The sequence below is a fragment of the Medicago sativa genome, chromosome 2 (genome assembly GCF_051527215.1).
Source record: "Medicago sativa cultivar Bolivia chromosome 2, Bolivia_mono, whole genome shotgun sequence".
Taxonomy (NCBI): domain Eukaryota; kingdom Viridiplantae; phylum Streptophyta; class Magnoliopsida; order Fabales; family Fabaceae; genus Medicago; species Medicago sativa.
In genome coordinates this window covers 75,431,479-75,456,123 of record NC_140750.1, presented here as the reverse complement: position 1 = coordinate 75,456,123, position 24,645 = coordinate 75,431,479, and the positions used below count along the sequence as shown (strand labels likewise).

General features: G+C 32.5%; 1 protein-coding gene, 1 long non-coding RNA gene and 1 pseudogene across 5 annotated transcripts; all 3 read left to right on the top strand.

The window, feature by feature from the left end:
* Positions 1-4,025: 4,025 nt before the first annotated feature.
* LOC146950759 (uncharacterized) lies at positions 4,026-11,146 on the top strand. Of its 3 annotated transcripts, XR_015027693.1 has the most exons (4): positions 4,026-7,785; positions 8,424-10,304; positions 10,445-10,607; positions 10,781-11,146. It is a non-coding gene; the product is annotated as an uncharacterized LOC146950759 (long non-coding RNA). The 3 variants fall into 3 exon arrangements; XR_015027692.1 differs by having other exon boundaries at positions 8,424-10,607; positions 10,785-11,146; XR_015027691.1 differs by having other exon boundaries at positions 8,424-10,607.
* Positions 11,147-17,676: 6,530 nt separating this feature from the next.
* LOC146950758 (fasciclin-like arabinogalactan protein 11 pseudogene) lies at positions 17,677-18,797 on the top strand (annotated as a pseudogene). The gene has a single exon (XR_015027690.1). The product of XR_015027690.1 is annotated as a fasciclin-like arabinogalactan protein 11 pseudogene (transcript).
* Positions 18,798-20,793: 1,996 nt separating this feature from the next.
* LOC146950757 (fasciclin-like arabinogalactan protein 11) lies at positions 20,794-21,986 on the top strand. The gene has a single exon (XM_085746721.1). The coding sequence runs from the start codon at positions 20,927-20,929 to the stop codon at positions 21,806-21,808; it is 882 nt and encodes a 293-aa protein (XP_085602847.1). The 5' UTR covers positions 20,794-20,926; the 3' UTR covers positions 21,809-21,986.
* Positions 21,987-24,645: the final 2,659 nt, after the last annotated feature.

Here is a 24,645-nt window from a genome sequence, read left to right as displayed (position 1 = left end):
TTCCTTAGAAAAGATTGTGGTAAGAGATTAACAGTAGCACCACCATCTACCAACACTTTGTTAATTCCAACACCATTTAATTTAGCTTGAATAAACAAAGGCTTTAAATGAAGCTTCATGTTATCATCAGGTTTCTCGAACACTGCATGTTGATCTTCGATGCAGCCATTATTCATAACATAATAACATAGAGGTCTATGACGAGCCATTTCCTCAGTGAAATCACATTCATCATCATGATTGGCCTTCGAAGATACATCATGTGCATATTCAATTGGTAGTACAGAAACCACACATATAATGTCAAGACTTGGTTCAGAATCTGAAAAAGTAGAAGTTAGAATATCATCATCCCCTTTAGGGATGTTTAAAGCAGAAGATAATGGAGGGAAAATTCTTTCAGTAGCTGGTTTTTTAACCATTTCGAAAACTATTGGTTGTTTTCCCTTACTTTTGTCACCATTAGTGACATCTTTTAAAACTCCTTCCTTTTTCTGGCGTTGAAAACGGCGCCATTGAGTTCTAGTCATAGGATTCTTACCTTTATAGTTATTTTTGTAAGCATACTTGTTAGGATTAGAACTCTCTGGTTGGTCTGGAACTTTGACAGCTCTTTTTACCCATTTTGTTGGTGGTGCTGGAGGCGCAGAATGACCAGTTTTCTTGCCTCCAGAGAAAACCCAAGTATCAATAGGAGACTTCGATGAAGGAACTAACGTCTTCTTATGGTTCTTCATTTGATACTTCTCTGAAGTTTTTATCTTGTAAGGAACACCTCTTTTGTTAAAGCCAAACTTAGAACGGTTCTCGAACCACCCTCCTTTACGTTTTGTTTGAGGTTGATATCCTTCAACTGATTTCGCAGCTTCTTTATCGAACACTGCACTACATCGAGGACAAAGCATAGCATTGGTGTTAGATATTTTACATCGGTTTAAAAAATCAACCAAATCTTCTTCAGCCTTTGGATATGCTTTCTCCATTTCCTTGGCCAATTGATCATCAGTAACCACTGGCTCTTCAATTCGATGGTCCTCAGTAACCATTTCTACATCAATATTATCTGAAATTTCCACCATATTGATAGAAATATCAGCAAACATGGACTCTGCCTTTTTCATAGGATCTCCATCCACTTGTTGTTTTGGTTTTTCTCCGAATTTTAGCCTCCCTTCATCAAGAGCTTTTTGTACAGAATCCCTGAAACGAGTACATCGAGATAGGTTATGACCTAAAAAACCATGGAATTTACAAAATCCTCTTTTCTTCCTTTGTTCCAAAGGAGGTAACTTCATATTAGGTGGCACCAATATTATGCCATCATTAACTAATAGATCAAAAATTTCTTCACTTTTAGTAATATCAAAGGTATAAGTTTTAGAAGGATATTTGTCACTCTTGGGATCTTCAGGATTTTTTCCATTGGATGGCCTCAACATTTTACAAGCATATGGAGGTCCATCTTTTAATTCTGCCAGGTTTATATCATTGTCTTCAACGATATCTAAACCCCAATCGAATTCGGGTTCACTATCTCCTGTTTCTATATAGGCAATTTTTTCTTTTTTAGAAAATTTGTTATGAGTTCTAGTTTTTTCAGCTTTAAGTCTTTCAACTTGTCGAACTCTGTCTGCCAATTGGGCCATGTCTCTTAAGTACTGGGTATCTAATTTCTTTCGAACAGAATAATCGAGGCCACCAGCAGCCATTTCGACTAATTCATATTCTGGAACAGAAGTAAAACATCTAGCCTTAAGGAGACGAAACCTATTGAGATAATCATCTATTGACTCATGACTTTTACGTCGAACACTGGCCAATTCTTTCAAACTAATCTTAGATTGACCCATGTAAAATTGTTCATGAAAAGCTTTTTCTAATTGGTTCCAACTATAAATTGAATGAGGAGGTAAAGTTGTAAACCAAGTAAAAGCATTTTTTGTCAAAGAACTTGGGAAATATTTCATTCTCAAATTTTCATTTTCTGCAATATTTCCTGCTTCCATGAGAAACCTAGCAATGTGTTCGACAGTAGATTCATCAGTTTCTCCAGCAAATTTGGTAAACTTTGGAATTTTCCAATTTCTAGGCAATTCAGCATCTAAAACATACTCAGACAAAGGAGACACAAAATTTGGTCGACGTAAACCCATATTAAAACCACTTTGGGCTAACAAGGCCTCGACAATACCCGCTATATTATTCTGACCATCGAAATTGTTCCGACGGGCTTGTAAAACCACTTGATCGGCATCCTGGTTTCTATTAACCAAAATGGGTTGCCTTTCAGGTTCTGCCTGAACTTGTGGTCGTACTACTTGTGGTTGGACAATATTTTCATGATTTCGAACCATTGGTTCATCAGCAATTATTTCAATTGCCCTCACATTTCGATTTTGAGGCAATGGGTTATTTTGGATTGGTGGAGCGCCAAAGAAATTGGCAATTCTTTCCATTTGATCAGACAACCGTTGATAACTAGTGTTGGTGTCTCGAATTAAAGGATTTATGACAGTACCAATTTGTTGGGTCATCATATTAACCATATCATGATTAGTTTCTTCCATAGTTTGCCTAATGGCAGCCATAGAAGCGTTGGTTAAATTTTGTTGGGGACTTCTATATGTTGTAGATACCCCAGGACCAAAAAGTGGTGGTAATGAAACATTTAAATTCTCTGAAAACATATTACCACTAGTTTGTAAGCCTTGCATCAATGATGATGGCATACCATATGGCATTGATCTATGATCCCAAACTCCTTGAATAGAAGTATTATTTGGATAATCATGTGAAGTTTGGGTAACCATCGAAGGCATGGCTTGAGAAATTACTGTGGCCATCGAAGGCATGGCCTGAGACGATGTTTGAATGACTGTATTACTAGTTGGAATAGCCTGGGATGTTCTAACATTCCCTGGGGATGAAACATCATCTTCAACCGTCACTTGATCCACATCTTCATTTGAAGATGTTGGATTTGTTTTCTTTTGGTTGTTAGCGCGTGTCATATTAAGAAGCAATTTCTTGTTTCTTAATTGCATACACAACAAAACAGACCAGAATTAAAAGAAACTCTAACAAAAACTATAAACAAAAACACAAACGGTCCCACTGGGCGTGCCAATTTGTTTACGTTGGATTTTCGTAAACAACCGCTGGTTTACAAATGGTAACTTGCAAGATCAACCAGTAAATCTTAGGACATATTGTGTTTGTTCTTGTTGTTAGAAATTCTGCGTTTTTGATGTCAAAAATATAAGAAATATGATGAAAACAATCGAATTCAATCCACTTGAACTCAATCGAACTTAATAAAGTAAAGTGCAAGAACACTTAAAGAACAAAGGGTAAATTGCATTGATTAAACAAAGGTTGGTACACAGATTCATACATTGCAACTTGTGACTCGTTTCTCGCTTCCATACGGATACTTTGAGTATAAGTTTGTATGACGGAATTGTGACCCGTTTTTCCTATGAAAAACTACTATTTATACTAAGTCTAGAAATAACTACACTTCTTTGAAATTCAAACTACAACTGCCACAAGTCGACAGTTTTACTTATTTGAAAACAAACTTAAAATAAAAACTGACTTAAAGAATAACTGTTGATAACCACCTTCGAAAACTGCTTTATCGAAGTCTTCTAGCATCTTCGAACCCATATTTGCTTTCAACACAACACTCTGTTCGAATCTTCTTTAAATCTAGGTCAACTATACTTTGACCACATTTATTACAGCTAGTAAAATATATTGGCTAACACACGCATGCCCTCTCTTTTTATCATTGTTGTCGAGAGGACTGCTATCAAAGTTTATTCCTAATACCTCATCATTAGTATCCTTAATAAATCAAACATGTCGTCGTTCATATTCATGTTCAATCAGAGGGTCTTATGTTTTGATTTATTGGAATCTCTTAGTTAAAATATACTGTGTCTAAGTTTTAAGTTTCACCCTAATTTTATGAACCCTGGTTTTAAATTTGGGGTTTTTTGTTTGATTCGGTGATATTTGATGACAGTCCGTCATATCACATTTTTAGAGTCTTTTTAATTAAGTTTTAATTCTATTTCTATTAGTTAATATTTAATTTAGAGTAATTTTAAATAAATTGTAATTTTATTTTATTGAATCTAGATTATTGATGACAGTTAGTCATACATTATTTTTAGAGTCTTTTCATAGTCATTTTGTGAGTCTTTAGATGAGTTTATGTTAGTTTTAATTGAGAGAGTTGCAAATAATATTATGCATATATTTATATATATTATATGATATACATATATGTATGTGATATAATATATTATTATATATACTATAGTATTATTTATATCTTTGTGTGCGTGTATGTTGGACAATGGAACCAAGGAATATGTGGGTCTTAGTGCTAGCTGCCCATAATGAATAAAATAAAAATCAATTGGCCTTTCATGATAAAAAGGAACGGCTGAAAGGAAAAGAAAGGGAAATGGTTTGAAACAATAAAAAAGCAGCCGCACAAGACAAGGTCTGTCACGTTTTGGAAGGCAACTAGGCCACAAAGGAATTATCATTTGTTATTATTGAGTCTAGTGGATAGTCACGTTGGCAAACAATTGGAAGGTAAATAGGCCACAAGGAAGCAATTATAAGAAGCGCTACACAACAGCAAGGAAGGAGCATCACGCCATGGAATAAGGGAAAGGAAAACACGTTTTGGGCAGTAGCTCATTTTGGGGAGAATTTTGGTTTGTCATTTATTTAGAGAGAAACACAAAGCAAGGTAGTTAGAAGTAGGTTTAATACTTGATTCATTGAGACATCATGAGTTTTGTTATGAAATCTTCATCTTCTTCCATCCTATGCAAAGTTGTCATAGACATATGCAGCTGCTTCTAAACCTTGTGGTTCTAAGGTATTCAACCTAGCTATTATGTAATTTCTTGATCATTTAATATATGGTTCTAGTATTTATTCAATATTGTTGTTATTCTCGTCTTTAATATTTTCATCGAGATTCAAGATGATTTGGACACGAACTCTTGAATCTAGAACTGGAATAACAATCTATCTTAAATTATCACTCTTGACACGTTTGACTAATCTTTGATAATCACATTAAATCAAGAACTTAATGCTTTCGGACATTTAATCGGTTGGGAAATCGTCGATTAAGTTATCCGATCGACTTTGTTATCTTTTAAGTGTTTGGGAAATCGATGTTTAAAACGATAACTTAGAAATAACAATATCACTTTGGACACGAAGGATATTGTAGAAATGATTGTGATAATATTGTTTAATATGCTAGAACCTGTTAATTGATCGAGAGATTACAGTTGTTACGCTTGGTTGATGTCTCTGACCTCAAGTGAAATGACTCTAATCTCTTCTCATTTTATTTTTATGCTAAATAGTTTAAATAGGTTTACACAAACAAGCATTTTAAATTCATACACTTAGAACAATATTGATTGTTGAATGGTTTGAATATCGCGCTAGTCCCTGTGGAGACGATACACAAAAATACTTACTTTTGATTGTTGTAAAAATACTACATCAATATTCATGGAGTATTAATCCATCTCCACTTTCATTATCTAGTATCGATTGAGAATTTTAAACTGCCGTGTAGGATACAATTTTAAGTTATACATATTTTTCCTTAAAAAAAAAAAAAGTTATACTGATATTTATACTTAAAATTTGTTTTTTTTTTGAAGGATTAAAATTTGGATTGTTATTTAGTTGAATTCAACTTTCTTTAAGTGTTTCGGGTGTGAAATAATTTGATAAAAACGTAAGTATTTGATATTTCACCATATAATCAGTGTTCTGTTTTTGTTTAATGAAATATTGTTTTGAATTCATCTTTTGGTTTGGTTTTGGATATTTATTATAATCATGAAATTTGGATAAAAAAGCCAATTCTCATTTGGTTTGAGCTTTTATGCCTATATCTTTTATGTTTTTGTCGGACTTCATCCCATTTTTTTGAGAGATCATCCAATTTTTTTTTTGAAGGAAGATCATCCAATTACGTTTTTTGTTTCAAAACATAAGTATATGATTTTGTTTTTTCTCAATCGTTGGGAATGAAACCATGAAGGCAATGCTCATTTTTGTGAGATGCACTTGGAGATGAATGTTAATGTACCCATAATAATTGATCAATTATATTTTGGTTTGATTAATTATATATGTATTTTTTATGCCGTTCATTGCCATCAAATAAAGATTTGAATTTTATTTTGATGATTTGATTTTAAACCAAATCTTTTTTGCTTGGCATAAGTTTTAGAGTAAATTACACTTCCCACCACTCAAATGCTTGAATTACACTCCCCTCCCCTCTTATGTTAAAATATACACTTCCCTCCCCTCTTATTCAAAACATATTAGAAATTTTTTCACTCCCCTCCCTTAAGAGAAGCTTGAATTACATTCCTCTACCCTCTTATGTTAAAATCTACACTTTACTCCCTCAATATTTTTTTATTTCTAATAATCTTGCAAAAAAAAACATAATCTAACACACTTCCAAAAAAATAGTATTGCGGGTCTATTTTAATATAATAAAAAATTGAATACATATTTTTCGCTATTTTTTATTCACAATTTCATTAACATGTAGTTTTAAACTCTATTATAAAATATGAAACAACCCAAAATAAAATTAAAATATGTGAAAAATTACTAAAGACAATAAAACATGGTTATTTAAAAGTTAACTTTATACTCTAAATTATAAAATCAATAGCAAAATATTTAAATAATTATAAAATCAATAGCAAAATATTTAAATTTACGTATCATTGACATTTAAATTATAAAGAAATGAATAATTTTTTTAAATGGTGGTTCAAAATTAATATATCATAAAAATATTTATTTATGTTAAAATAGATTAAAGTGTAGTGTCTATTTAATTATTAAGGGAGGGAGTTGTAATTCAAGCATCTTATAAGGGAGGGAAATATAAATTTTATTTTTCAAGGGAGGGGAGTGTGTATTTTAACATAAGAGGGAGAGGGAAGTGTAATTCAAGCATCTTTGAGGGGAGGAGAGTGTAATTTACTTTAAGTTTTATTGATAAAATTGATTCACACAGATTTTGTACTTAAAAGTCTATTTTGAGAAATAAGATAAATTAGGTTGTGTTATATATATATATATAAGGTGGATCTGGATCCTCTCAATCCGGCTATTCTTTCAATCCTCTCAACAATAAAATCCAAACATTGTATTAATCTAACGGATGAAAAACTGATAGAACAAATTATTAAAACAAAACATGTTTCGCATAATAGAACACAAGTGCACAACCTTATTATATTGCACGAAACCGTTCTCGCCGAAATTGTAGTGAACCGTTCTTCAATTGTTTTTTATTGATTTCTTAAGAGTTATTATGGCTTCTTCTAGTTTGTGTCTGCAAATCCAAATTGTGATGCCACAAAGCAATTTCTCTTTCAACCGACTATATTCTTGTGATATCGCTAATTATTTGTAGCACTATACAATCATTTGAATTAAGAGGCCAACAACATCACCCTCAACATGTAATTTAACGTTATAGCAAGAAAATAAATAAAAAATTGAGAACAAAGGGGACTGATTGTGTAGCAAAAGCTTCCAGTAAAAAAAAACAACGAAAGTCAAAGTAAATTAATATCACTTTTTTTAATTATTTTAAGTCTTTTGTTTCTCAACCATTAGATCAATCCAAGGGCTGTGAATAGTGCAGGAGAGATTGAAGGAGAGAGCACAGCAAGAGAGGATCCGCTCGCATATAAGGTAGGATCTGTTGACACCATGTGTAAGTCTTTAGACTTACACTAAATCTCAACCGTTATAATTATTTGATCTAACGGCCAGTATTAAGTTAATAATAAATAAAAAGGAAGCACATTAAAATGCTAGTAGGAGATTATCACTATATGAGATACTTCTTGATTCCTCATTAATTATTTGAAATATACTTTCTGGGACAAGGATACGCTATTGCTCAGCTTGTTCATCAAATAATTATAATCAAAAAGTATCGTTGACCTAAATCTCACAAAACAGTGGATTGGACATTTGAAATATTATAGAAAATCAAGATTGATAATTGCTTGATTACTGTTGTTTTATATTATTATGAATTTTGTGGTGCAAGGAAGAAGCACCACCATCAATTTTACAATTGTTAACAAGGAAAACCAAGATTCGCCATCAATTTTACAGAAAAAAGAAAGGGGGTAGATGCGGACACTGCAATCAGAGAGGCATAAACCATAACTAATAATAATTAATGAGAAATCAAGGAGTATCTCATAATAATCTCCTATTAGCATCTTAATCTGCATTCTTTTAATTATAACAGTTGAGATTTGGTGTAAGTTTAAAGACTTACACATGGTGTAATACAATTTTTTGGTTGTTCTTTGCAGAATAATTGATCGGAAATCAATTGACTCCAATTGCAGAATAATGCAAAGATGCAGAACAAAAATCCAGACGTTGAATAATTCATCGGTGTAATTCAAGGTGTATCATATAGCGGTAGATTGAATTAAGTTTCCTGAGAATGAAAGAAGAGAAGTTCATTAACGTAATTAGGTATTTAGAAGGAAGGTGTATAATAGGGTCACACCACTAATATTAAAATCAAGTTTAAAACTGTTAGATTAAATTAAAATAGAAGGTGGGGATTTGGAGTAACTCTATTGAGTTACTCTTGGAGTCAAAATATCTCTCATATATATATATATGAGAGAAAGAGAGAGAAACTCTTAATGTGGTTTGAAATTACTTAAAAGGACATGTCTTTAATGACAATAAAAATAGAGAAAAAGGGTATTTTTTGTCAAAAGTAGATAGGTGTAGGATGCTAATGCACACCTTCTAAAATTGAAGATAGGTGTGTATTAGCATTCCCCTTCTAAAATTGAAGTAGGTGTGTATTAGCATTCCCCTTCAAAATATCTCTCATATATATATGGGGAATGTTAATACACACCCACTTCAATTTTAGAAGGTATGCATTAGCATCCTACACCTATCTACTTTTGACAAAAAATACCCTTTTTCTCTATTTTATTGTCATTAAAGACATGTCCTTTTAAGTAATTTCTTAACACACTTTTTTTCTCTTTTTCCGAAAAAAAAAACCTTCACCTGGTTTTGTTGGAGCAGAAGGTGGAGATGCCATAGAAACCGACCGTAAGCAATTTTTTTTTAACAAACCAACCGTAAGCAATTGAAATCAACCATGATCCAAATTTAATCCAATTATTAACAAAAAAACAAATCTTCATGTTCTTAGATCAAAACAACAAGGTCGGTGCTGGTGTTGTTATCAACGTCGTTCTACCGGCATGCATTTCCGACCTTCCAGCACTGCTCTCAAATGGAATACGGCGGCGCAGAATTTCGTTGGCAACGGCGGCGCATAGCTGGAGATTTGGGACCTGTGTTGTGTGTTACAGCAATTGAGTGAGCGCGTGGGAGGAATTTTGAGAGAAAGAGAGAGAAACTCTTAATGTGGTTTGAAATTACTTAAAAGGACATGTCTTTAATGACAATAAAAATAGAGAAAAAGGGTATTTTTTGTCAAAAGTAGATAGGTGTAGGATGCTAATGCACACCTTCTAAAATTGAAGTAGGTGTGTATTAGCATTCCCCTATATATATATATAGGTTAATAGTGTTTTACCCCTGTAATATATATTAGAGAAATTCTTGTGTGAACTCTCACCAAACACATAGTTATTTCCGGTTTACCCCCTAAAAAAAATTCGGTTTGAAATTCATCCTTAAAAAAAAAAAAATCGGATAACCACCCTCCTACATTCAACTCACCAAATGCGCATATGTGGCGCTAACATGGTTTTTCTTTTTATTTTTTGTTTTTTTTACTTGCCACGTGTAAAAAACTTATTTTTCTTTTTTTAATTTTAATTAAAGTTTTAAGATTTTAATTTCGAAAAAAACTTAAATTTTGTTTTATAAAAATACCCAAAAACACACAATTAGAAAGGGAATATCAAAAGGTTTTCTTCTTTAGACCCTTGTCATTGCTAACATTCAGAAACATTGAGTTTTCGCATTCAAACAAAAACCCTAAGTTCTCCAACACAAACCCAGAGAATATGAAACCCAAAAATTCAAAGAAAACAATGACTGACGATGCGAAGAAGATGACGGTTGCGAAAAACATGAAGGATACGAACGAAGGAGAGAAGACGAAGACGAAGGATGCGAAGAAAATGAAGAAGACGAACGAAGGAGAATCGACGGTGAAGAACAACGCTGGTGCTCTAGTTGCTGATGTAAGTTTCTTTCTTTGAGAACTTAGTTAAATCCCTTTCCTTTCTGGTATTTATGTTTGAATCTGCATGTCGTTACTTTGTTTATTGTTGTTGTGGTCCGTAAACGAGAAAAAGGAGGATACTTCTGTGTGTATTATTAGGTGCCAGTCGTGGGGGGTACTTATTTGTTTGGTTGGGTGAGAGCAGAATGTGTTTTATGGAATGCAATGTACATCAGCATCTGACTCAACAACTGGAAACACCGGTGAGCGAAGGAGCTAAGAGTTTCAGAGAACTCTCAGACCGTCGAAGACCGTTTAAATGGTAGGTGGTTCATTTTTTGTTGTTGTTGTTGTATACGTTGGAATGATAATATGGCCTGAAAAATTGATTAGTGATTAATTCCTAACTATTTTAATTGTTTTTTTTAAGAAGCCTAAGTATTTTAATTGTGATTTTGAATATTTTCACTAAGTAGTCTTTTTTTGTTATATAAGCAAGGGAGCGTAGTTCACATATAGATGCAAGGGAGCCTTATTCGCATATGGATGCAAGAGGATCGTCTAGTACTAGAAATGTTTGATGTTAATTTTAATGTTCATTTAGTATAGATAACATTTAGGCTCTTCTAACAATATCTTTGACTGCTCTCAAGTTTCTCACTCTAAGAGACAAAAACTGTAGGCTGTAGACAAATCCTCTCTCCAATAAAAAAAAGGAGTTCAATTTGAAGAGAAGCTATTAAAATAAATATTCATTAGCTGAAATAAGTGTAAGCAAACAAGTCCTTAAGCTTGTAACTAACTTGTGATGAGTCATCACAATTAGATATAACTATATGCAGCTTCTCCTATATTCACTGTAACCCAATGCAACCGGTACCATCTCAACATTCTAGAAAACATTCTATCCCCAACATTATAACATAACATCTCATGTAACAATATTCAAATCTCAACTCTTTCAACATTCATTTCAATAATGATTACTCAAAAAGCAGTGTTATTTAACCCGACAAAAATTATGCCGAATTCATCCCGAAAAACAATTGCTCAATTATATCTATCCCAAGCCGGAAAACAGGGGAGAGGGTGGGGTATAGTTTAGGGAAGTTAATAACCAAAATAGTGCTCGTGAGACTTTCGTGAAAATATTCTCGCTATAACTAGCATTAACGTTACTCAAAACATTGCATCTTAAGCCTAACTCCAACTATCCATAATGAAATAAGCAAAATTAAATAAGTGTTGGTCTTACCTTTTCATAAGAGAAAATCTCAACGCCTGAACAAATTGTTGCAGAAACCGGTTGAGCTGCAACCGCTTGTTTCAAACTTAATTCACTACTTCCACAAAATTCGAATCCATACAGCCTTACACGTTTTCCCTTTAGACAATTGTTTTAATAAATAATAATGAAAAACAAGATAAAAAAAATAGCTATATCAATAGGGAAGTGCATTTTAATGTTGAAATGTAGTAAAAGAAATAAATACCTTTTCAGATCGGCACTTATAGTTTTCGTATTCTATATTCCAGTAAGCCACATTCATCTTGAGGAGTGACTAGCTTATCAAGCAGCTCCTGTCTTGACAAACGAATAGTTGTGCCCGTTAGCATTTTGTAACAGACCTTAATGACAACTAACACCGCGTAAATTCAGCACCGAGCTACACATATACAAAATATAATAATATCACTAAACATATTCATAATTTACAACAACGTAATAACATTTAATTAATAGAAACATTCATGTACCTCCTTGGTCCGAAACAATTGGCAATATGTCTTCGTTCCTTCAATCAACGCTATTTAATAGCTCTTGGATAGTGTTTCCTGAAGCAAGAGTTTGAAACTTTAATTAGTAACTGAAACACCACTTAGTGATTTAAACACCAATTACAAAATTGTATAAAGTAATCTTCATACCTGAGTCAGATTTGAGAACTTCATTAGATCCAGTAGTTAAAATGGCATCGGAAAAAAATCTTCTCAAAAGCTACATTTAAATACAACATATAGCGTTAACGTTATTATACAATAATAATCATTAAACACAAACATACTTCAATATTTATAAATGTTGTTTTTCGAATTTAAAAATATATACCGAACGAAATTGCCGGGGTGAGTCACGATCAGGTCGCTTTCTTTAAGACGTTTCGCGGCACTACCCTAGTTTGTGCAAGGTAGACTAACAACCGCACCGCCTCCAGGATAAAACAGCCCAGATCACTGTTACGATTACGTATGCACAGTATGTAATCGCTCAAGAATTTACACCTCAAATATGGTTTAATCGTCCGATTAAAAACCACTCGAATATGGTACGTAACCACTCTAATCGAAATCGAAGGGACAAAAAGGAGTAGAAGAAGAAGAACGATTCGTTAACACAAATCGAAGGGAGAAGAGAGGAAAAGCACAGGAAGCATCAACTGTGAATTTCGGTGTAAAGAATGAGTGGGGCGAGCTCTCCTTTTATAGGCAGAGTTCGTAACCTAAAAGAAGAGACTTGCTGATCAAGTCGGCTTGATCCTCAAGTCACGCGTTTAGGTTTTCCTAATTGGATACGCGAGTTGGATCGGTTTAAGTACGCGTTTTGGGTCGGGTCGGTTCGTAACACATTCATTTGTTACGCGTAACGCTTTCGTATAATGAAAAATTAATTAATTAATTTAACATTTTCAAGTGACAAAAAAATATATATCATTTTTTTTATCACGCGGATGATATATATATTTTGTAGGCGTTCACCCGTTCACAAAAGTGGGTACCCCAAGGGCACACACTTGGAGGTCACTCTTCTCATATATAAACACTTACTAGTTGGGGTGACTCTCTAAAAGTCACATACCCACACACTAGTTTTTCATAGTGTTTTTCTTTCCAATTTTCTCACTAGAATTAACTAGTGTTCCAACAATAAATTTATAACAATAATAGTCATTACCATGGAACTATTTTCCGCGTTAGCATTTTGTAACGGGTCTCAATAGCACCTAACACTGCGTAAATCCAGCACCGAGTTGCACATACACAAAATATAATAATATCATTGATCATATTCATAATTTACAACAACACAAAAACATTTAATTAATAGAAACATACATGTCCATCCTTGGTCCGAAATAAATGGCAATATGCCTTTCATTTCTTCAATCAACGTTATTTGGTAGCTCTTAGACATTGTTTCCTTAAGTAAGATTTTGAAACTTTAATTAGTAATTGAAACACCACTTAGTGATTGAAACACCAATTACAAAATTGTATAAAGTAATCTTCATTCTTGAGTAAGATTTGAGAATTTCATTAGATCCAGGAGTTGAAATGGCAGTGAAAAACAATCTTCCCTAAAGCTACATTTAAATACAACATATAGATTTAGCGTTATTATACACTAATAATCATTAAACACCAACATACTTCAATATTTGTAAATTTATAACCATAATAATCATTACCATGGACTTATTTTCTGCGTTAGCATTTTGTAACGGGGCTCAATGGCACTTAACACCACATAAATTCAACACCAAGCTGCACATATACAAAATATAATAATATCACTAATCATATTCATAATTTACAACAACATAAAAACATTTAATTAAGAGAAACATACATTTACATCCTTGGTCCGAAACAATTGGCAACATGCCTTCGTTCCTCCAATCAACACTATTTGGTAGCTCTTGGATATTGTTTCCTGAAGCAACAGTTTGAAACTTTAATTAGTAATTGAAACACCATTTAGTGATTGAAACACATACTACAAAATTGTATAAATTAATCTTCATACCTGAGTCAGATTTGAGAACTCCATTAGACCTAGAGTTAAAATGGCAGTGGAAAACAATTTTTCCAAGATCTACATTTAAATACAACATATAACGCTAGCGTTATTATACAATAATAATCATTAAACACCAATATATATACTTCAATATTTATAAATTTATAACAATAATAATCATCATCATGGGCTTATTTTCTGCGTTAGCATTTTGTAACGAACCTCAATGGCTCCTAACACTACGCAAATCCAGCACCGAGCTGGACATATACAAAATATAATAATATTACTAATCATATTCTTAATTTACAACAACACAAAAACATTTAATTAATAGAAACATACATGTACATCCTTGGTCCGAAACAATTGGAAATATGCCTTCGTTCGTCCAATCAATGCTTTCTGAAGCAAGAGTTTGAAACTTTAATTAGTGATTGAAACACCACTTAGTGATTGAAACATTTACAAAATTGTATAAAGTAATATTCATACCTAAGTTAGATTTGAGAACTCCATTAGATCGAGGAGTTAAAATGGCAGTGGAAAACAATCTTCCCAAAAGCTACATTCAAATACAACATATAGCGTTGTCGTTATTATACAATAATATTCATTAAAAATTATTAAAAAAACAATATTAATTAAACACCAACATACATCAATATTTATAAATTTATAAAAATAATCATTACCATGGACTTATTTTCTGATATTAATATGTCAGATTTGAGAACTTCAGATCTCTTAATTAAAATGGCAGTGGAAAACAATTTTTCCAAAAGCCACATTTAAATATAATTTTCCCAAAAGCTACATTTAAATTCAACATATAACGTAATTATACAGTAATAATCATTATACACCAACATACTATTGGAAATTTAGGTCTTAATAAAAAACATATTTCATAAAACATTTTCAACAATTATGAATCAATATCATAAGCAAACAAAACATATTGAACATGATTATGATCAGATCTACGACATGTTTGATTTATAAAGGATATTAAGAATTAGGGTATTAGGAAATTATGAATACCTGAATGAAGCTTTAATGACAACCTTTTCAACAACAATAATAAACAAAGAGTAGGTGATATGAAACAAACAGCAAGGTTAGCGGCGGCTGATTTGGTTCTTCCTCAATCAGTACTTTTATGCCTCAAGTTCTCTTCAGATGGGGAGAAGAGAGTTTGTAGTGTATGGTGTATTGGGGACCATAACCTCTTTTATATTGGATGACCATTAGGGTTTTCCATTATTCCGTTAATGGACCATCCAGACATCCACCTATATTGAGTCCATATCAACTAATTAAATATTTAATTAATTATCCCATTAAAAATCTAATAGCCTTATTACTTAATTTGATCACTAATCAATTAAGGCTCACAATTGATAAATAACTAATATAATTATTATTACGATATTTGTCCACATAATGATATCGGAATATAATTAAATAATAAAATATTCCAACACATACTTCAATATTTATGAATTTATAACAATAATAATCAATACGATATATTTTTTGCTAAATAAAGTTGGACCAAAGCTTAACCTTTTGGTGATTCGAGTGAACATATCTGAGATGAAAAAAAAAAAGATCAGCTGCCTGAGAAATATGGTAATGGTCCAGTTTGTTTTGCATTTATAATTGGGGTTCAAAGTGACTATTTGCCCAATTATAAATGCAAAACAAAGGGTTCCATAGGGTCACGTTATATATATTTTTTTCATTTTCTTTTTATATTTATTTGCCTTCATAATGTTAAATTTAAAGTCTTATAAGTAAATATTTTCAATAAGAATAGAATGAAATCGTTAAAAAAAACCTATACAAACTAGGAGGAGTTGAGGACTGCAATTTGATATTAATTCTGAAGTGAAAAGTATTGCTTGTCTTCTTAAAAACTTATGAAAGGGATCACTTTGCTCCTTAGTTGTTTTTGAGCATCATTGTCAGGTTTTGTTGAAAACTTCTCATATGGAACCCATCTTCTAGCTCTAGAAGTTGTATTTTTGTTTATAGGCTTATACTCAAGTTGAGCCTCAAAACTGAAGTCACATGTCTCCATTTTTATTTATCGTCTAGCCTTGTGATCCATGTCTAAACCCTAGACTCTTAGAGGCGTAATTTTACGACATTAGTTGGACTTGAATTCAAGAGGGTCGGGCCTTTAGGCTACTTAAACTCCTCTCTTCTTTTTACTTTTTGTATGAACTCAAACAAAAGAAAGAGACCTCATTTTCACCTCACATTGCTTATAAATCTTTAGTCTCGCTATTTTATCCAATGTGAGATTTTTATTTTAAACACTCCCCCCGAGTCCAACTAAATTAGTCTATTTAGTGACGCATTGTAATTTTTGTACCATTTTTGAATTAATATTTTCTTTTTTTTCTTTTTTTCTTTTCTTTTGAGCTTATCCTAGCGGGGCCAAAATGTGTAGCTACATATACCCCTCTTTTTTTAGTTGATGTTATGTCCCGAGACCTAGTTCAAATTTTAGATATTTCTTTTTTGAATATGCTTGGTAGTCGGTACAAGCTACTAGGCCACATCAGAGTATGATAAGATGCTGAAATATTTAGGACATACACAATTGAAGGATGACATTGGCCTTTATATAGTAGTCTAGATTTCTTGAACTTTTACCCCACTTTGTTTATAAATCATTGATCTCACTATTTTATTCCGTGTGAAACTAATATAATAAGGCCCTAAGAGTAAATATTTCCAATAAAAAAAAATAAACTTGTTAAAAAATAGAAAACTTGTACAAAGTACAAGGAGTTAACGAGTGCAATTTTGTATTATGGATTGTTGGGTAGACATAACAAGAAGTTGGAATATATTGAGGCTACAAGACAACCTTTATGTGTAGCAAGTTCATGAATCCATGGCATTTTTATCACCTCAAATTTCTATATTTCCCTCGCGAACCACCAAACCATACAAAACAGTATGTTGACCAACAACAAATCGGAAAACAAAATATGAACAACTAAAAATGATGGAGATGACACACAATTTGATTGCGGAATTCGGTCCATTGTGCCTACATCCGATAATAGTGTTTGGTTTCATTTTGATCAAACGTTACTTAGAGTTACAAGTTACAACTTGAGTTTAAATACTACGACTCAATTCTGCTCCGCTCACCGGACTTTCGGTTTCACTCATTGCCCTTTCAACTCCACTTACTCGTGTTCCACTTATTGCTAAATACCATACCCAAATATATGTGCAAAACATGTGATGAATAATATCACAAGTCAATTTTTGTCCAAAAAAGTTTATCTTACAGGTCAGTTATACATTTTCTATAACCTCTATACTGTTAATATGATTTGAGAAACAATAATATTAATCTCATTTCAAAGTTAACGGCTCACCACATAAAAACTTCACACAATAATTCAAGTAACCAAAAGAGATGCAATGCCAATAATAATAAGATAAAATATCCTTATTCACCATGACAGATTATTGATACCACCAAAATCACAACTATAGAACTATAACATTACACCTACCCATCATTTCCTTGGCCTTTATATAAATCCACCTCTCCTTACCCTCCAATCAACACACCCAACATACAAATTAACAAAAAAAAAAAACCAATCATTTACATAATTACATTCCTCCACAATCTTCAATTATCAAGCCAAACATGAACCAAATTATCTTTTCCTTCTCACTCTTTCTACTCATGTTCTCCTCATTGTATTCTCCCAACACGGCAGCAACAGCACCAGCACCAGCAGCGTCACCGAAACATGCCCCGGCACCAAAAGCAGCATCACCAACATCGACAAAACCATTAGTCCCGACATTACCAGACACTTCTGATTCCACCCCGGATGACATAACAAAAATCCTCAAAAAGGCGAAAACATTCACAATCCTAACCCGTCTCCTAAAAACAACACAAATCGTGGACAACCTAAACTCACAACTCATATCACCAAAAAGCGGCGGATTAACAATCTTAGCACCGGATGACTCAGCTTTCTCGCATCTCAAAGCAGGGTTCTTCAACTCGCTAAACGAAAACAAAAAAACCGAACTATTACAATTCCACATTCTTCCACAGTTTGTTGATAGCAATAACTTTGATTCTCTTAGTAACCCTGTTGAGACAGTAGCTGGTAAAGACCCTTTAAAGCTTCCATTGAACATCGAATCGTTTGGTACCAGTGTTAGTCTTTCAACTGGTGTGGTTAATGCTACTGTTACTGGTGTAGTCTATCAAGATAACAAGCTTGCTATATATCGTTTGGATAAGGTTTTGCTTCCTCTTGATTTCTTTGGGACTAAGGCACCTGCTGCTGCTCCTGTTGCTGCGGAAGCAATAGCACCGAAAGCTGATAAGACAAAGTCTTCTTCTGAAGAAGATGAGGATGATACAACAACTCAGGATAAAAAAAGTTCTGGAGCAGTGAGTTTACTTGGAATGCAAGGAACAACATTGAAGTCTATTGGAGTAGCTTTTGTTGCAGTGGCAATGTTATGGAGTTGAAGAACATCATTCATCACCCATTTGGCAGCTGCATATGAATGATTTCAAACAATTAACCATATTTTAATTTATTTTTTTCCAGTTCTGTTCTGTTGTTGGTTTGAACCATGTTCATTTTATTCCTTGTAAAAATGTTTGAATTTGAATATGAATATCCATTGAGTAATTTGATTTAATCTATATATGCATCAAAAATTGAAACAATCTCTATGGATATATTGGATGAAAAGAAACTTCAGGATAGCATTGATTGAAGTCCAATGTAAAGTTCAAACATTATGTTTTAGTTTCTATAAAATTTACTTTTAGTTCCTGTAAAAAAATCTACAACTTTTAGTTACATACAATATTTTACATCAACAATTTTAGTCCCTATTTAAATTAACATAATTTGAGGATTTGTTGGAATATTACCAAATTTTGTGGATACACAATGCGTTATGATAGGAGCCTCTAATAAAAATATTTCAAAATTTGATTTCTAGATCTAAAAGTTTGTTCTTTTGTTTCTTGATCTTTTATTGCTTAAAAACTTCAAATTTAATTCGTCCATTATGAAAAAAATTGTAAAGTTTTGTTGATGGATATATATTCATAATGTTCTAAACATGTTGACTAATTGATTTTTTTAGTACAAAGTAATTTAAAAAAAAAAAAAAACAGGAGCTCATTCTCAATTTCACAAGAGTGTCTTCCTTTTTGTATTTGGTGTTTTTCTTTTGCAAAAATACTTTGGGTAAGTACACACAAGGGTCTATAGAGGGACTTGGATTTGTTGCAGGCACGCAGTTAAGCATCATTGATCGTCCGATCAAGATCAGACAATTCTGATTTAATCTCAACATATTTGAAGTTATAAATTAAAAATTAAATTCATTTTTTATGGACCGTTCAATCAAATCGGACGGTCGATGATGTTTGACTACATGAACTTGATGATTGCGGTAAATCCATCCAGGTCCATATATAGAGTAGAGGCCAATTGGAAATTGCTCAAAATAGGTTAAGTTTTGAGCTACATTCATGAGCTTCCGCACGTTTTTACTATTGAAACAATGATTTGATTAATGTTGATGGAACATAAACAAGAGAAGTTAGCGAATCATTGTCTCAAAATTCAATTTATATACATTTTCTCTTGTTTTTGTTGAGTGTGGACATTCATTACATCATTGTATCATTGTCTAAGCCAACTGCGGAAATGGAAAAGTGGAGATTGGGAATATAGCTCATTTGTCATGACATTCACAATTAAAGAAAAATCTAGTAAAAACTAAAATTTTAAATACATGTAACATATCATCTAAGAATTGGTGGAGCAACTTCCAACACATATTTCATACAAATAAAAATAAATTGGAAGAGTGACATATAACACCATAATAATATCTGTGTTAAGAAAATTTAGTGAGAAACTTGTGAAGTGTGTTAAATAGACTACTTAGGAGTTGATTTTTCTTATAAGATGAGCTGAATCGATCACCACACTTTCTCATAATAGCCCACAACTACATTTATTTCTCTTATTATTAAATTAATATAAAAAACAAAATGACACATTAAAATAAGGAAGTTCTTTTAATTTTAATATTTTTGTTGTATGAAGTCAAATTAGCCTACTAAAATTGTCACTCGAGGAATTAATGTTGATATTGTTAAGTTAAACATCTTCATCCTTTCAAAAAAAAAAAAAGTTGAACATCTTCATCTAACCTCGCAGCTGTGTGCGTGAGTTTCATAAAATATTTTATACTTTTTCGACAAATATAAAAAAAAATTTAAAAGTAATTGGATTTTAGAATGATTTATAAACTTTTAAATAAAAGCAACACATGCATGCATCTATCTAACTCATATTTTATCATCTCACCCCTACATCAAATTGACCTCTCACTCTATTTTCCCTATATGGAGTACACTCACAAGCAAAAATAGTAAATAAAACTAAAATAGCTCCACTGATTCAATCTTTGGTGACCAGCCATCTTAATATCCTTACCAAATTAAGAGATATACACAACAAAATCACATTGCACACATCCAATTTTCTCACATCTAATGGATCTCTGCACCTCACTCTGCCTATCAATCTTAATAGACTCAACACCAAAATATCCCAATCATTATAACAATATTATTAAGTTCACAAATCACAATTAACCAAACCACTCACCAGCCAATAATTGTCCACAAAATTCAATATAAAACAACATAAATCAATATCTCTAAAATTCATCAATCCTTCACTCATTACAAGCACAATTCCATCCTTTCAAAACACCAAAACTTTTTCATATACCCCAAAATGATGACATATAAAAAACAATGCATCTCACTAACACTACTAGTCATTTCCCTCTTTTGTTCCAACACTTTAGCAGCATTATCTCCTGCCACGTCACCAATTCAATCACCCCCTACCCAACCAATTTCATCCCCAACAAAACCCTTAGTCCCCACATTTCCACCAAATGACAATACTACCCCTGAAACCCCCACCCCCACAACAGACATAGTTCAAATCCTTAAACAAGCCAATTCATTCAATATTTTCCTCCGTCTCATGAAAACAACTCAACTAATCAGCCAGCTCAACTCACAGCTCCTAACCATAAAATCCGGCGGCTTAACGATCCTCGCACCCGACGATTCCGCCTTCTCAGAACTCAAACCAGGGTTCCTCAACTCACTCTCCAATGAAAAAAAACTTGAACTACTTCAATTCCATGTTATTTCTGATTTTGTATCTAGCTCAAACTTTGATACTTTAACCAACCCTGTAAGAACACTTGCTGGAAACAAACCTGGAAAAGTTGAACTTAACGTGATTAGTTATGGTGGAAATGTGAACATTTCAACGGGAAGTGTTAACACCACGATTAATGGAATCATATATACCGATAAACATCTTGCTATTTATAAAGTTGGTAAAGTGCTTATTCCATCAGAATTTTCTCCTGCTAAGAAAATTGTTGCTGAGGTTCCGGCTTTGGCGCCTGCACCAGCTATTGCTGATGCTAAGGCGCCGACGCCTGAAAAAGAAAAACCATCATCATCTCAAGATTCAACAACGTCGCAGGTTGTTCCTGCTGTGACTTCTAGTGCTATGAGGATTGACATGAGTGGAACTTGGGTGGCACATGTTGTTGGAATTGTCTTCGTGGGAGGTTTTTACAACAAAAACTAATAGGTCGTATGATCTATGTCTAAATATATACCAATATTAAACAAGCTACACTATGGTACATTGATGTTTGAGTGTTTATGATTGTTTATGGAAGGTGAAATTATGGGAATGTTTATATATTTCTTGTATGAATTCATTCAAATATATAAAAGAGTCTTATGTTTACATTTGATTCAAATGCGTGTTCTTGTAGCTAGCTATAATTTGGTAATCTTAATATTTTTTTAGCTTAAAGCATCTTCAACCTACCTTGCATTTTTGGGTTTCCCTAATATGAAAAAAAACGGTTCAAATGTGGTTTAATTGTTGTTGCGGCGTGAATTTATTTTTTATGAGATTTTTTTATTGAAATCTGATTTTCTGGGTTTGTAAGATGAAGATTTTGGTTTGTTTATGAGTTTGATGAGTTTTTTTTTTTTTTTTTTTGAGTTTTTGATTATTATTTTTTATAAAAAGGATAACTATATTGACATTTTATAATATAAAGGACTAAATCGGGACAGAAAAAAGATAAAGGACGACAATATTACCCAAAATTAAGTTAAGTGACGAATTGTGTAATTTTGCCTTATTTTTCATTAACATCAAATAATATTATTTATGGGGTTTGCTAGGATACACCCACTAGTTTTTATTAAGGTGTGTTTTAGCAAATATATAACTAAAAAGTTGTTAAATACACCTTAAGGTGAATGTTGCTAAAACACACCTTATAGAAAATAAGTGGGTGTATGTTAGCAACTCCTATAGGCATTTGCTAGGATACACCCACTTATTTTTTAGAAGGTGTGTTTTAGCAAGTTATAACTAAAAAATAGTTAAATACACCTTAAGGTGTAGCTTGCTAAAACACTCCCACATAAAAACTAGTGGGTGTGTTCTAGCAAACCCCATTATTTATTACTTATTTTATGATTCAAGTACTATATTTTCTTAATTCTGCATGATACCATTTAGTCTTATTATAATCTTGATAGCATTTATTAAGGCCAAATGATATCATTTATATATGCAATTTCAAACCAAATTATTTGGTTATCTCTGTGTTTAATGATTTCTATAGTTGACGAATGATTTGATTTCAAGAAACAAATGATTATTAACCCTAATTTTGGAATTTGATCATCTAAGATAAATGTTCAATCCATAATAATGATTTTACAAATATTGAATTATCTATTGTGATAAATAAAATTAATGTTCGATAAAACTTTCAATAAACACGAACTCACCTAAAACATTAGGGTTTTGTTAATTTATCATAATTCTAGACAAACGATTGTAGCTTTTGGATGAAGTAGTGAAAAAGAAATAATTTGAAAGACCTACAATCACCTTTTAATTCCTGATTTTTATCCAAAGTAATTTATATTCTGTTAATTCAAACTATATACCCCTAGATTTTACATCCCTAATACATAATTGCTAAGTAGAGGTTAAGAATCCATGTGGATACAAACTTATTTTTATTACTTAACTAGTTACAAACCCGTGCTTCGCACGGGTTTAATAACGTATTCGATAAAAAAATTCTTCGAAAGAAGAGATGTTAAAATGACGGAACATTGTGATTCATCATAAAATATGTATGAGCTGATTAAAAGAGCATATAATCAGTTTATGAGAGTAGGAATTGACATGATATTTAGGATGAAAATAATTGAAACCAATAAAGGAACCAATGATGTGTGAATTATGATTACATATTATCCAAAATTATAAAAAGTAGTGTTGTTGTTATAGAGTACCAAAAAAGGATTGACACCCATATTTACATCAGATGAAATCAACCAAAGAAGTAGCATCGGTGAGTGAAGATAATATAGTCTAGGATTCGAGTTAAGGTGATTTGTTGAAAGTGCGGATCATGAACACCAAATCTTTATTTGGGAACGAATTGAACATGCATATTTTTAGGTCGCTTCTCGAGATCAAAAATTAGGTTATCACCTATACCTCTAACATATGTTCTCGACAAAAGTTGAACCACTGGCCGCCTAAGTATTTTTCGTAACTTGCTCTCTTTGGTGTTATCAAGCGACACTTATACCTTTTTGAACTTGTTTGTCGATGAGTGTGATTGTTTTTCGTGTATTATAAAGATTTGTTGTAGGAAAAAAGCATGTTCTATTTTGTTTAAGAGATTAGGAAAACAACATTATAATTAACATGATACTAATTGGAACCAATGAAGGAACCAACAATGTGCAGATTAACGTTACATAATAGTTAGGTTTATAAAAGAGACTGCAAGTGTCATAAACTAACCAAAAAGGGATTTTTGCCAATATTTACATCAGACAAAATGAAAAGAACAAATGACATCCCAAAGTCAAGATAGTTTACGATTACAGTCCAAAGCGATACGTCAAAATAGTAAAAGTTCAAATAGTTCAGCAGCAAAGATCTACTTTGGAACAACTCGAACGTGCAAGTTCTTCGGTGGCTTTTCGAGATCAAAGATGAGCTTACCACCTTCTTCCATCACACGTTCTCTGCAGAAATTGAACCAATGCCCACCAAAGTATTTTTCATAGCTTTCTCTTTCGGCGGTAATGAGGCGACACTTATACTTTCTTTGTGTCTGGTCATCAATGAGACTGATTGTTTTGCACTTTCCTTTCAGAATTGTTCTTGACACCTCGTTTGGGAAATGCTAAATAGGGAAATAACTGCAATATTAGTGTAATGCATATTAATATGGATAAGATAGTTACATATAATTTATAAAATAAAGGTAGTATAACTGATTTTAAGCTAAAAAAAATTGTACCATGACTTCTAATTTATCTTCCTATAAAGTCTAGATAAATGCATGCATGTGCATTATATGTACC